This window comes from Notechis scutatus, chromosome 2, assembly GCF_049901735.1.
Source record: "Notechis scutatus isolate UNSWTSFEM ecotype Mainland chromosome 2, rNotScu1.2, whole genome shotgun sequence".
Taxonomy (NCBI): Eukaryota; Metazoa; Chordata; class Lepidosauria; order Squamata; family Elapidae; genus Notechis; species Notechis scutatus.
The window spans coordinates 7,912,295-7,926,205 of record NC_142010.1 but is presented as its reverse complement, the minus strand read 5'-3'; the positions used below and the strand labels follow the sequence as shown (position 1 = coordinate 7,926,205).

Genomic DNA, 13,911 nt, shown 5'->3' with positions numbered 1-13,911 from the left:
GGTTCATTCTCTTCAGCCGGGGTGAGAAATCATAGCTGGTGGGGAAAAAAAACTTGGTAAGCAGGCTATTCGGAAAGGAGGTTTTATTTCGGAATCCAATGGTCCTGGGACAGCAATGGCTTCCGGGTCAGCTAGACGCCAGCTAGACAGATATTTTTTATACCTTTTACAGTGTTTCAAAACCTGAGGTTTGCTTTTGTATATCTTTGTTATTTGATTGGTGGTGCAATGGTTTCCCCCCTCAGTCCTAATCCAGTCAAGAAGTGTGATTTTCTTATTTCTTTCAGATAATGCGCCCTTAATCCTGTCAAGTGGTGTAGTTGTTTTTAATTCTATTAATTTTGGTTCCTCCCTGACTTTTAGCCGGATTTTATCAAGGAGTCAGCCAGCCCAAGATAATGTTATAATAACCGGAGCTATTCAGTTTACAGAAGAAACAATGAATTTATTTCATGAACGGGACTTATGCAGGCTATTAGCCGGAGGTGATTTCTGTTAAGAAAGAGGTGAGAAGAAAGAAAACGGGAGATGGTATTTTTATTCTCTGGGGCTTCTTTTCTTTTCTGGCTTCTAGGTTTAACCCTTGCTCTTCAGGAAAGAAGCCAGAGAATTAGAATTTATCTTGGGGATCTCCTTTTTCTGTAGGGGAGGCACTATTTTTCCCACAGCCCCAAACTCTCCCAATATATTTGCTATTCATATGGTTTCTTCCACTTGCATGGCTCATTCTTGACACAATCTGAACAGACATGCTTGGTGCACTGTTAGGAAAAGATGAACTTTGAACACCCTCTATTTGTCTTCTCCTCTTGCTTTCTCCTTATACGAGGAACCACAATCTCTAACTATAGCTCCTATCCCCGAGAGAAGCTGGCTGGGGAATTCTGGGGCTGAAAATCTCAGGGCATCCAGGGAGAAAAAGGCTGGGACTCTGTACGTGGCACTTCTATCATCTACCATGAAAGAAATAAAAAAGAACACTCCTATTCTTTTTACATTTTTTCATAATTGTACAATTTCTGCAAAAATAAATATCCAGCAACTTCTGCTGCTGCTGCCCAGATAGCCATTATCAAACGAATACGTTGCAATTTTTTTCTTCTCTCCTTCCTATCTAATACCATTTCATACTTGCCGACAAAAAAAGCAGGCATATTCTATGTAGTCAAATTAAATAATCATTTCTCAGCTGGACTTACAATGGGACCTTAGAAATGAAATTCAAGCCTCCTCTACACTTATCACTTTGGGTCTCATGTGGATTTCCTTGTGTGTGATAAGGGTGGACCGTTTCCTGAAACACTGTCCACATTCAGGGCACTCAAATGGTTTCTCCCCTGTGTGTAGAAGCATATGATTTAGAAGGCTAGTCCGAATACTGAAATCTTTCCCACAGTCTGGACACTCGTATGGTTTCTCTCCTGTGTGAGTCCTCTGGTGCATCATGAGGTTGGAACTCTGGCTGAAATTTTTCCCACAATCAGGACATTCAAAAGGTTTCACTCCGGTGTGAGTCCTCTGGTGTCTCACTAGGCTGGAATTCCAACTGAAACTTTTCCCACAATCAGGACATTCAAAGGGTTTCTCTCCGGTGTGAGTCCTCTGGTGTTTCACCAGAGTGGAATTCTGACTGAAACATTTTCCACAATCAGGACATTTAAATGGTTTCTCACCTGTGTGAGTCCTCTGGTGTACCACCAGGCTGGAATTGGTACTGAAACTTCTTCCACAATCAGGACATTCAAATGGTTTCTCACCTGTGTGACTCCTCTGGTGTGCAATGAGATGAGAATTCCAATTGAAACTATTCCCACATTCAAGACATTTAAAGGGTTTCTCGCCTGTGTGAATCCTCTGGTGGCTAATAAGGTTGGAATTGTTACTGATTTCCCCCCCACAATCAGAACATTCAAAGGGTTTCTCTCCTGTGTGAGTTCTCTGGTGTATCACCCCCTCGTCATGCTCCCTAAAGCAGTTACCATATTTGGAGTGCTTGTAGGACTTCTCTCCTGTGTGGGCCCTTCCAAGAACCACAACAGAACTGTTCTGTTCAAAGGTTTTTCCACATTCAGAGTATATGTAAGGTTTTTCTTCAGCTTGGATCCTCTCAGGCATAATCAGCTGTGATTTGCACATCTATGGAGCTCTTCCACAACTCATATTCCACAACTCATATTCCAGAGGATGTCCAAAATATGGGTCATCCTTTCTTTAGTAGTAGTGGCGATTTTCTTCCTCCCAGAGCAAGGCCTGCAACACTGTCTGCACTACGTGGCTTTCCAAGTGACCTTTTCCTCCCCAGTAACTTCCAGATATTCCCCTCTTTTGCTGAATGGAAAAATAATCTTTGACTTTTCATGCAATGTGTGCTTGAACTTCAAACTCTACTTTTCCGACCTAGAAATCTCTTCTTGATTTTCTGTTGCTTCTCTCTCATCTGTTGAGGAAGGTGAAGAATTGTGTGGCTCCCTGAAAGAAATGGAAAATATTTTGATTTCTGGACTGACTTGCTTTCCTATTCAATGTTGCTGGTTATCCTCAGTTGTGCAGAGTGTTCTTATTGCCATTCTCTTTGCCTATAAGATTAAAATAAAAGGGTATCTTTAATTGTGCATAAAATGGTTGCAGAAGATGGGGGAAAAAAGAAAACGTTTATATTACAATGACAAAGCAAACATGACATAATGCTCCAATAAGCTTACACTAATCATGATTCATTTGACACATGGAAGACTACCCAGATCCAAGTTCGAACTTGTTGACTGGGTCAATCACAAATACTTAGCAGAGACTGTTTTCAAATACAGTCAAGTGAGGAAGAAATTACACCCTCTTTAATTTCTATGCTTTTACTTATCATGACATAAAAAATATCATCGCAACAGAACAGAACGAAACAACAGAATTGGAAAGGACCTGGCAGGTCTTCTGATCCAACACCTGATCAAGCAGGAGACCAAATACCAGGCCTGTGAAATCAATGGCCTGTGGGCTGCTGATGAGCCCTGCAGGGCACACCCAACCCGGCTCTGCAAAGGCAAAAAAACTTCGCAATACATCACGATACTGCATGCGATGTGACCACCACTACCCTATATCATTTCGGAGAAGTGGCTATCCTGATTCTTCTGAAAAGCATCCAGTGATGGAGCACTAGAACATCTGAAGGCAAGCCATTCTGCTGGCCAATTCTTTTCACCATTAGGAAAGTTCTCACTGGTTCCATACTATAACAAGGCAAAGTAGCAGTCCAGTACTGCTAATGAAATACTCTGGATCAACTGATCGTCAGCAAGTGTGGCTACATCTATAAAAGCTGAAGTTGTAGGAGTTTGCTTATCTCCGGCATTGAGGTATGAGTTAACATAATGCCAAAGAGTAAAGACATCACCGGTGATTTTAGAGAAGCAATTGTTGCTGCCCAACAATTTGGCAAGGTTTAAAAGGCCATTTCCAGACAATTTAAAATCCATCATTTTACAGTGAGGAAGATTATTCACAAGGAAAACATTGCCAGTCAAGGACATAGTAAAATAATAATCATTTTTATAAAATAAATGATGACCTGATATAATATGTCATGCATTGTTGTTCATCTGTGGTTGTATTTTTAAGAACTTCTAAGGACCAAATGATTTTTACTATGTCCCGATATGTAAAATCATAGAAGTCAAGGAGAGTGTACTTTCTTTTTCACATGACTGTTTATCTGGAAGACCTGGGGACAGATTATATGTTTGCAGATATATACATTCAGAGAGAGAGAAATACACACACCTACAATATGGAGAAAATCCATGTCTTTCAACCCTGAAAAAAATCTCAAAATGGTTGTAGTCAAACCTTCTGCACCAATGTTAATCAGGAATCTGATGAATTTGATGATTGCTCGTCTGTTGAGATGGCAAGGGTGAAGTTCAGGCCTCAACAGGCTTCTGAGGACATGGAAACTTTCACAGGAAACCACTAGCTTCTGGGTTAGGCATGTGACTGAAACTACAGAAGGAATGCTTGACTATTTCTATAAAATTTTTTTATAATTTTTATGTCTTCTATATCTGTCTTGTGCCAACTGCCCCTTGTGTAATGAAGTGAAAGCAAATAAATGTATAAATATCTGCCATGCACTATGCTCAGGGTTCCTTCATCCTTAGGAGGGACCCGTCTTTATTCAGATGGATAAATGCAATGGCTTATCAACACACACACACACTTTGTCTTTGGTTTTACTGAGCCACATTTGTCAGTCTGCATGACACCAACTTTACAGATATGGGGGCTTTAACTGATGAAAGTATGTCTAAAGCCTATGTAAGATTTGAAGCACCAGTTTTGCCCATGGATGCCATAAGCTTCAAGTAAGAGCAGAAAATACTTTCCACAATCCCTTTGGTGACATCTCAATTGAAGTAGTCCTCACTTACTGACTGCCCAATCATGAAGCATGAAGTTACATGACAGAACCAAGTTACATTTGTTACTTTAATGTGTTTTCATGTGTATGTATTTTTTATGTCCCTAAGCCACCCACAGGAATGTCATGGTAAGGTAGGTGGCCAATAAATTTTATAAAAATGATCAAAATGTTCAAAACATTCAATTTTTAAAAAAACAGCTGGGTTAAGCAGAGTTGAACCTGGTGAATACACGGATGGAACCAAGAGGAAAACACGGTGCTTGTAAACTAGAAATGGAAGTAAAACAACCCAGGAAAGACCCAGAAGAGGCACCTCAGTCCGATCTTGTTCCCTGGAAAACATCAGGTCCACTACAGAATAACTGAGTTGGGGGGGACTGTAGAGGTCTTCTAGTCCATCCCCTGTTCAGGCAGGAGACCCTATTCCATTCCGAACGGCTGTCCAATCTCCTCTGAAGACCCTTCAGTGACGGAGCCCCCACAACCTCTGGAGGGGAGCCATTCCCAAAGGATCCACTGTCACTCGAAAGAGGCTTTTTAAATCTTCCCCCCAGCAGAAAATCGCAGCCACCAGTTTCACAGCGTGCAGCCCCAGCGGGCTCCGATTTGGGGAGGGAAGGAACCTGCAGCTGACATGCTTCAACCTAGTTGCTTCTCTGCTTCCAGGCCGTGGAGGGAACCGAACAGCCCAACTTGCTCCTGGACTCTCCTCCCACCTGCTGCCCCCAACTCACCTGCCAGCTGCTGCTTCCATCCTGGGAACAGCAAAGTGGCTCTTCTTCCTCCCCACAAAATATGCATATTAACCTGTTCCTGCTGCTCCAACAAAGTCAAGGCTGCAGCTTTCAAGATCAATCAATCAATCAATCAATCAATCAGAATAGATCTGGAAGGGACCTTGGAGGTCTTCTACTCCACCCCTCTGCTCCAACAGGAGACCTTATACCATTTCAGACAAGAGACTATCCAGTCTATTTTTAAAAACGTCCAGTGTTGAAGCTCCCACAACCTCTGAAGGCTAAGCTGTTCCACTGGTTAATTGTTCTCTTTTTAGGAAATTTCTCCTTAATTCTAAGTTGCTTCTCTCCTTCATTAGTTTCCATCCATTGTTCCTTGTCTTGCCTTCTGGTGCTTTGCAACTAACTTGGCCCCCCCTCCTCTTTCTGGCAGCCACTCAAATATTGGAATACTGCTATCATGCCTCCCCTGGTCTTTCTTTCAACATACCCAATTCCTGTAACCATTCTTCATGTGTTTTAGCTTCCATCCCCCTAATCATCTTTGTTGCTCTTCTCTGCATGTGTTCCAGAGTCTCAATATCTTTTTATATTGTGGTGACTGGATTTGGATGCAGTATTCCAAGTGTGGTCTTACTCAGGCTTTGTAAAGCGGTACTATAACTTCACGTGATCTTAATTCTATCGCTCCATTAATGCAGCCTAGGATTGTATTGATTATTTCGACTGTTGCCACTCACTGCTGGCTCACATTTAAGTGATTGTCCACTAGGACTCTCACAGGTTTCACCTAGTTTGTACTTATACAATTGTTTTTTCTTGTGTAAGTGTTAAACTTTATTTTTTATCTCTGCTGAATATCATTTTTTTTAAATAGGGCCCACTGTTCAAGCCTGTCAAGTCATTTTCGATCTTCATCTTGTCTTCTGGAGTGTTGGCAATTCTTCTTGTCTGCAAATTTGATAAGTTCCCCTTCTGTTCTCTTGCCTAGATAGTTTATGAAGATTTAGATCAGTGCTGGGTCTAAAAGGCAATCTTGGGGTACCCCACTGCTTACTTCCCTCCATGTGGGTGTAGTTCCAGTCAAAATAACCAATACAGTCCTAGGCTGCATTAATAGAGGGATAGAACTAAGATCATGTGAAGTTATACTACCGTTTTACCAAGCCTTAGTAAAACCACAGTTGGAATACGGTATGCATTGAGGACTACATGTTGAGTACAATTTGTCAGCCAGTTAGGAATCCATATTGTGGTGGTGCTGTCTATCCCACATTTTTCTAGCTTTCCAAGAAGTAGCTTGTGATTGTAAGGTTTGTTTAGCATGATCTGTTTTTGATGAACCCACACTGGCTACTGGTTATAACTTTTGTTTGACTCTGCCTGCTAAGGAACTTCCGCAACATAATCCGGCATAACCTGGCAAAGGTTCCCGCCTCCTCTCTAGGTGCAAGAAGAAATGTTGCTGAAGCCACTGCGGGGAGGGGGGCAACTGGGGTGCTGCCGGACAACACCAAAGTCCCCCATCTGGGTCCCACAAGAGAAGCTCACCCATATCACCCACAAGAAAAGCCAAGGGATGAAAAGCAAGCACCCAGATTTTTTTTTAAAAAGAGACACTAAAAATCACTGCAATAGAAAAAGAAACTTGCATGCGCTAATCCACAGCTGCAATAGGTACAAATTAGGATTGCATTGATCTTGCGGGGGGAGGGGGTGGCGAAGCAGACCTGCAGATGTCATTGCACTACAAGACCCACCATCCTTCCCCCATTCAATTCCTGGCTGGAGATGCTGCCTTTTCGTCAATATCTAACCTTATACAGTATGTCAGGAGTCGTCTGGTAGAGCCTTTTCTAACCCATTGTATCAAAAGGCGCAGCTCCTGCAATCCTTTTAAACAAAATTTCTTAGTCTGGAAAGGAGCAATTCGATGTCTTCTGAGGTTTGGCCACTGTAGACTTACAGGGTCCCTTCACAATCCTATGGAGAATGCCTTGTGCTGAGTAGGAGGACCCATTTCCTAGCTTCCTCCTCCCATTTCAAGGGTTTTCATTTTTCAACATGTTGTTCTGCCCAAAAAAAAAGCCAATTTCCCTTTTTTTACTGGTAGAATTATGTATCATCAAAGATATCTGTAAATCCTGGAGAGAGATTATACATATTGTCAGGCTCTGGGAGTTCAACCATGCATGCTGCCTAACCCGGAGTTTGAGACATCAGCGGGACTAGCCTGGGGTGTCGGGTGTATAGCTGCTGTAGCCGCTGTTCCTGATGACAACGCTCCTACCAGCCTCCTGGTCAGCTGCGATAAAATTGTGAGTCACGTAGCCCAGAATGCTTTAACTAGCCTCCCAGACGCAGCGTGTCAGTCATGAACAACATGAACATCGAGGAGGAACAGACCAGGACATGCAAGAGGGGAGCTGCATGTTGGGGACACAGGACGGAACAAGATGGAACTGAAAGGGTGGTGGTGGTGGTTGGGAGACGAGGCACAAAGGGAAACACTAGTGTAGGGCCAGGTGTCAAGAATCAGGCACGGGGTGGAGGCGGAGGGAATGTTAGATTCCTCAGCAGATGTTAGGCTAGCTGGAACAGCTGGGAGGGGCTGGAGACGGTATAATAAGTGCTGACAGGCTGCCGCTCTCGGCGCTAACTTTGTTCAGGTTCTCCATTCTTGCTGCTCAGGACTGGAATGCTGCAATAAGAATTATCATGAAGCCTGTGAGTAACATTTTTTTCTTCAAGTACTTCTCCAGTACCCAGACGAGGCTGAGAATATACACATATATGTTGTGCCTCCGAGGTTTGAACCTGGTTCGTCAGCAGATGTAGGCTCGAGTGATGAAGAAGATCTGGCATTAAGATTCGAGCCTGCATTATTGAGCGACGTTGAGAGGAGTCTGGGGGAGGAGGAGGAGTTAAATCTGAGAGATGAGCCTGATTTATTAGAAGTTTCAGAGGCGTCTTCCTCTTCTGGAACTCCCTCCCTGATTGCACCTCAGGTGTTAACTGTTAATCAGGAAAATGTGCCAGAGGCTTCAAGCGATGATGAAACTGCCGGATGCTGGTTTGATGCTAGGACGAGAAGATTGAGACGTCAATCTCAATTAGAAAAGAGACGTCAAGCCAATGATTAATTAAAGAGACTGACACGCCCCTTCAGGGGATATATAAGGAGCGTGTTAACGCCTCTCCCCCGCTTGAAGGAAAGTGCATTTTTGGTGTGAAAGAATTGCGTATGGCTGCGGCGTTGTGATTTATGGACAGTCCAGACTTGCCAGATGGATTCCGGGAAGACTGCCAAGAACTGTGAAAACAAGGCAGTTAACTCTTTTGGGTCTGGTTTTGCTTGCTTGAATATTTGAACTTGGGATTCTCACCTGTGGATACAGGTGAGACAGAACACATATATGTGGATACTGTTGGAAGAAAAATCTGGTCTGGTTCCAAGCTGGGAGAAGGACGCTGGAAATAAAATGGAGGCTGACTGAAAAGAAGGATTACGTTTACTGATGAGAAGAACCAAAAACAGCATGAAGTTCTGGGAAAGCTGACAAAATGGCTGAATGTGTAGATGGGTCTTTATAGATTTCTGTGACTTTTGAAGTATGAACTGTTCTCAGGATTGTGCAATGAAAGGGGTTTTTGTGTCTTTTGCTTTTTCAATGCTGGTGAGTTAATCCTATTATGTGCTAAAAGGTCACCCTCCTGTTCTTAGAATTTGGGTGGGGCAATGCACATTTTAATCCCATCAACTGGAGCTGAAGGTGTTTTGTTTGTGAATAGGCTGGCCTGGATTTCCTAATGGTCACAAAACATCCATCTCTAAAGACTTCAGGCATCTGCTGGAAGCTGTTGGGCTGCTTTCTGCCTTTGTTAAGATTTTTTTTTCTCCATTTCTCCTTTGGGGAAATATAATATTCTGCCTTTTAATATCCCCAAAAATATTTCATTATCTGGGGGGATGGGGAATGTTTGTGATTACTACTTACAGTACACTCACACCTTTTGATCTAACTTTAGAGCAAGGGGGGATGTTAATTGATGAAATGATCTCAAGCACCTCAGCAAGATTTAAAGGATCAGGTTTCCCCACGGATGTCGACTGAAGGCTTTTAAGAAGAAACTGCACAGTCCCTTGTCTGAAATGGAATAGAGTCTCCGGCATTGATCACAGGGGTTGGAGTAGAAGACCTCTAAAGCCCCTTCCAACTCTCATAGTTTGTGTAAATACAGGTAGTCCTCTACTAACAACCACAATTGCGCCCAAAATTTCACTGTTGCTAAGTGAGACACCTGTTAAGTGAGTCTTGCACCATTTTACAACTTTTCTTGCCACCGTTGTTAAGTGAATGATTGCAACGTCACATGGTTGTTAAGCTAATCTGGCTTCCCTGTTGACTTTGCTGAAAGTCACAAAAGAGGATCCCATGACTCTGGGACACTGCAACCGTCATAAATATGGTGTTCAGGGTTCCAAGTAACAGACCCGATGCAATCAAAACTCCAAGGCCAAGATGTTCCTCAAAATCCAAATTTATTAGACAATGTCATATTGGCACCACTAGTGAAAACCCGACTCTGAAGGTCCTGAATTTTCCCCACCCAAATTAAAAATCAAAGTTCCTTCTCCCAGTCCACATGTCCATCACATGGTCCAACCAGGTCACAGTCCCAATTCCAGTTGGTATCATTCCATGCCCCCCCCCCCCAGCACCTGGTGAGAATGTCCTTGGTTCCCAGGAGAAAGAACTTTATTTGGACAACAGATCCCCAGCAATCTCTATTCACCCATCCCATTCCCACAGCTCCAACCAGCCTTTCTGTGGCAGCTCAGAAGACGCTCCAAAATGGCTCCAGGGTTGACATATGGGTGTTTTGAAGGCTGAGTAATAAGCAGTATGCGAGAGCTGTCTATAAAACTGAACATACCAAAGGGTGCACAATAGCTATTATTTAAAAAAAAATCCTAGGTTAAGGATTCTTCCAGAATAATAAATGGATGGTGAACCACAGTGAAATCCTATGTTTGTTTTCTAGATATAGAAGTTTAGAAAAAACTCTCACAGAAGACAGCAGTGGCATAAGAGTTCCATATTGTTTCCAAGAAAAGTACATGTCCATAAAATCACAACATGTCAACCCTACTATGAAGGAGAACCAGCTTTAAAGGATGCACCACCAATGGAATGAAATCTGGGGAGTGAAGGAATATGTAGCAACTGAAATGTTTCAATCTAATTGCTTCTTATAGCTTTTGAACCCCTGCAGGGCAGAACAGATTTTCCATCTGAAATTTTATACTGCTTTTGTCACTGCCCCAACTTTCCCCAATATATTTGCTATTCATATGGTTTCTTACACTTGCATGCCTCATTCTTGACACAATCTGAACAGACATGCTTGGTGCACTGAATTTCTGGAACTGTTAAGAATAGATGAACTTTGAAACCATCTACTTCTCTTCTTCTCTCACTTTCTCTTTGTATGAGGTGCCACAATCTCTAACTATAGTCTGAGTGCTTCTATCCCCAAGCGATGCTGCCTGGAGAATTCTGGGGCTGAAAATCTTTGGGGCACCCAGGGGAAAAATGGCTGGGGCTCATGGCATGTAGCATTTCTATCATCTACCATCACAAAAAATGCAAAGAACACTCCCCAAAGGATTTTTACATAATTGCCCAAATTCTACAAAGATAAATATCCAGGAACTTTTTACACTGAAGGCCAGATAGCCATTATCAAAGTAATATGTTCCAATCTTTTCTTTCCTCTTCCCCATCTTATACCATTACAAATTCTGTGTAGTCAAATTAAACAGTCAATTTCTCAGCTGGACTTACAATGGGACATTAGAAATGAAATTCAAGCCGACTCTACACTTCTCACTTGAGGCCTTATGTGGATTTTCCTGTGTGCAATAAGGGTGGAATGTTGCCTGAAGCACCCTCCACACTCAGGGCACTTAAATGGTTTCTCCCCTGTGTGTATAAGGACATGATTCATAAGACTCATCCTAATACTGAGATCTTTCCCACAAACAGGACATTCAAAGGGTTTCTCTCCTGTGTGAGTCCTCTGGTGTTGAACCAAGCTAGAATTGTGACTGAAACTTTTCCCACAGTCAGGGCACTGAAAGGGTTTCTCTCCTGCGTGAGTCCTCTGGTGCTGAACCAAGCTGGAATTGTGACTGAAACTTTTCCCACAGTCAGGACACTGAAAGGGTTTCTCTCCTGTGTGAGTCCTCTGGTGTTGAATCAAGCTGGAATTGCGAATGAAACTTTTCCCACAGTCAGGACACTCAAAGGGTTTCTCTCCTGTGTGAATCCTCTGGTGTTGAACCAAGGTAGAATTTTGACGGAAACTTTTCCCACAGTCAGGACATTTAAATGGTTTCTCTCCTGTGTGGATTCGCTGGTGTTGAACCACGTTAGAATTATGACTGAAACTTTTCCCACAGTCACGGCATTTCAAGGATTTCTCTCCTGTATGAATCCTCTGGTGTTGAACCAAGCTGGAATTATGACTGAAACTTTTCCCACAGTCAGGGCACTGAAAGGGTTTTTCTCCTGTGTGAGTCCTCTGGTGTTGAACCAGGCCAGAATTGGTACTGAAGCTTTTCTCACAGTCAGGACACTGAAAGGGTTTCTCTCCTGTGTGGATTCGCTGGTGTTGAACCAAGCTGGAATTGTGACTGAAATTTTTTCCACAGTCTGGACATTCAAAGGGTTTCTCTCCTGTGTGTATCCTCTGGTGTTTCACCAGGCTGGAATTCTGACTGAAACTTTTACCACAGTCAGGACACTGAAAGGGTTTTTCTCCTGTGTGAGTCCTCTGGTGTTTCACCAGACAGGAATTCTGACTGAAACTTTTCCCACAATCAGGACACTCAAAGGGTTTCTCTCCTGTGTGAGTCCTCTGGTGTTTCACCAGGTTGGAATTGTGAGTGAAACTTTTTCCACAATCAGGACATTCAAAGGGTTTCTGTCCTGTGTGGATTCGCTGGTGTTGAACCAAGTTGGAATTATGACTGAAACTTTTCCCACAGTCAGGACACTGAAAGGGTTTCTCTCCTGTGTGAGTCCTCTGGTGTTGAACCAAGCTGGAATTGTTACTGAAACTTTTCCCACAGTCAGAACAGTTAAAGGGTTTCTCTCCTGTATGAGTCCTCTGGTGTTTCACAAGGCTGGAATTGGTACTGAAACTTTTCCCACAATCAGGACACTCAAAGGGTTTCTCTCCTGTGTGAGTCCTCTGGTGTTGAACCAAGCTGGAATTGTGACTGAAACTTTTCCCACAATCAGGACATTCAAAGGGTTTCTCTCCTGTGTGTGTCCTCTGATGGCTCACTAGGTGAGAATTCCGACTGAATTGTTTCCCACAGTCAGGACACTGAAAGGGTTTCTCTGCTGCGTGAGTCCTCTGGTGTTGAACCAAGCTGGAATTGTTACTGGAACTTTTCCCACAGTCAGAACAGTTAAAGGGTTTCTCTCCTGTGTGAGTCCTCTGGTGTTGAACCAAGCTGGAATTGTGACTGAAACCTTTCCTGCAGTCAGGACATTCAAAGGGTTTCTCTCCCGTGTGAGTCCTCTGATGGCTCACTAGGTGAGAATTCCGACTGAATTGTTTCTCACAATCAGAACATTCAAAGCGTTTGTCTCCTGTGTGAGTCTTCTGGTGTTTCACCAGGCTTGAATTCTGACTGAAACTTTTACCACAATCATGACACTCAAAGGGTTCCTTGTCTGTGTGAATATTCTGATGTTGAACCAATCTGGAACTGTGACTGAAACTTTTCCCACACTCAGGACATTCAGATGGTTTCTCTCCTGTGTGAGTCCTTTGGTGTATCATCAGGTTGGAATTATCACAGAAACATTTCCCATATTTAAGACATTCAAACATTTCCTCCTGATGTAAGTCCTCTGGTGAGTCACAAGGTTGGAATTCTGAAACTTTTTCCACAACCAGACATTTAAAGGGTTTCCCTCCTGTGTGAGTCCTCTGCTCTGATTCAGTGGTGATTTCCTTCTTCCCAGACCTAGGCCTGCAACACTGTCTGCTCTATGTGGCTTTCCAATTGACTTTTTCCTCCCCAATACCTTCAAGATATTTCTCTCTTTTGCTGAATGAAAAAATAACCTCCTTTGACTTTGCCTGTAATGTTTGCTTGAATTTCACACTCTAGTTGGAAATGGAAGATATTCTGGTTTCTGGACTGACTTGCTTTGCTATTCAGTGTTGCTTGTTATCCTCAGTTGTCCAGAGTGCTCTTATTGCCATCCTCTTTGTCTATAAGATTCAAATAAAAGGATATCTTTAATTGTGCATAAAATGTTTGCAGAAGATGAGAAAAAAAGATAAAGATTTATGTTACAATGACAAAGCAAACATGCCACAATGCTCCAATAAGCTCTTACATTAATCATGATTCATTTAAGACATGGAAGAATTCCCAGATCCAAGTTCAAATATCCACTGAATGACGAAATTAATTTGTTGACCAGGTCAGTCACAAATTCCTAGCACTGCAAAGGGTTCTTTTCAAATACAGTCAAGTGAAAAAGAAAGTACACCCTCTTTGATTTCTAAGGTTTTACTTATCAGGGTATCATAAATATCACCGCAACAGAACAGAAGAGAATAACAGGATTGGAAGGGAACTTGCAGGTCTTCTAATCCAGTCTCTGTTCAAGCAGGAGATTCTACACCATTTTACACAAGTGGCTCTCTCGTCTCTTCTGAAAAGCC

The 13,911-nt window shown here is 42.7% G+C and overlaps 2 protein-coding genes and 1 pseudogene across 3 annotated transcripts in view; 1 reads left to right on the top strand and 2 right to left on the bottom strand.

The window, feature by feature from the left end:
* Positions 1-13,911, top strand: part of LOC113426492 (uncharacterized) — an 807,865-nt gene that overhangs the window by 302,542 nt on the left and 491,412 nt on the right. The window lies entirely within an intron of this gene.
* Positions 1-13,911, bottom strand: part of LOC113428302 (uncharacterized) — a 110,264-nt pseudogene that overhangs the window by 12,443 nt on the left and 83,910 nt on the right. The window contains exon 2 of the transcript XR_015747094.1: positions 1,258-2,576. The product of XR_015747094.1 is annotated as an uncharacterized LOC113428302 (transcript). The remainder of the gene's footprint in view (positions 1-1,257; positions 2,577-13,911) is intronic.
* LOC148131686 (uncharacterized) lies at positions 9,681-13,107 on the bottom strand. The gene has a single exon (XM_087953012.1). It carries the CDS (start codon positions 13,063-13,065, stop codon positions 11,026-11,028), a length of 2,040 nt encoding a protein of 679 aa, XP_087809138.1. The 5' UTR covers positions 13,066-13,107; the 3' UTR covers positions 9,681-11,025.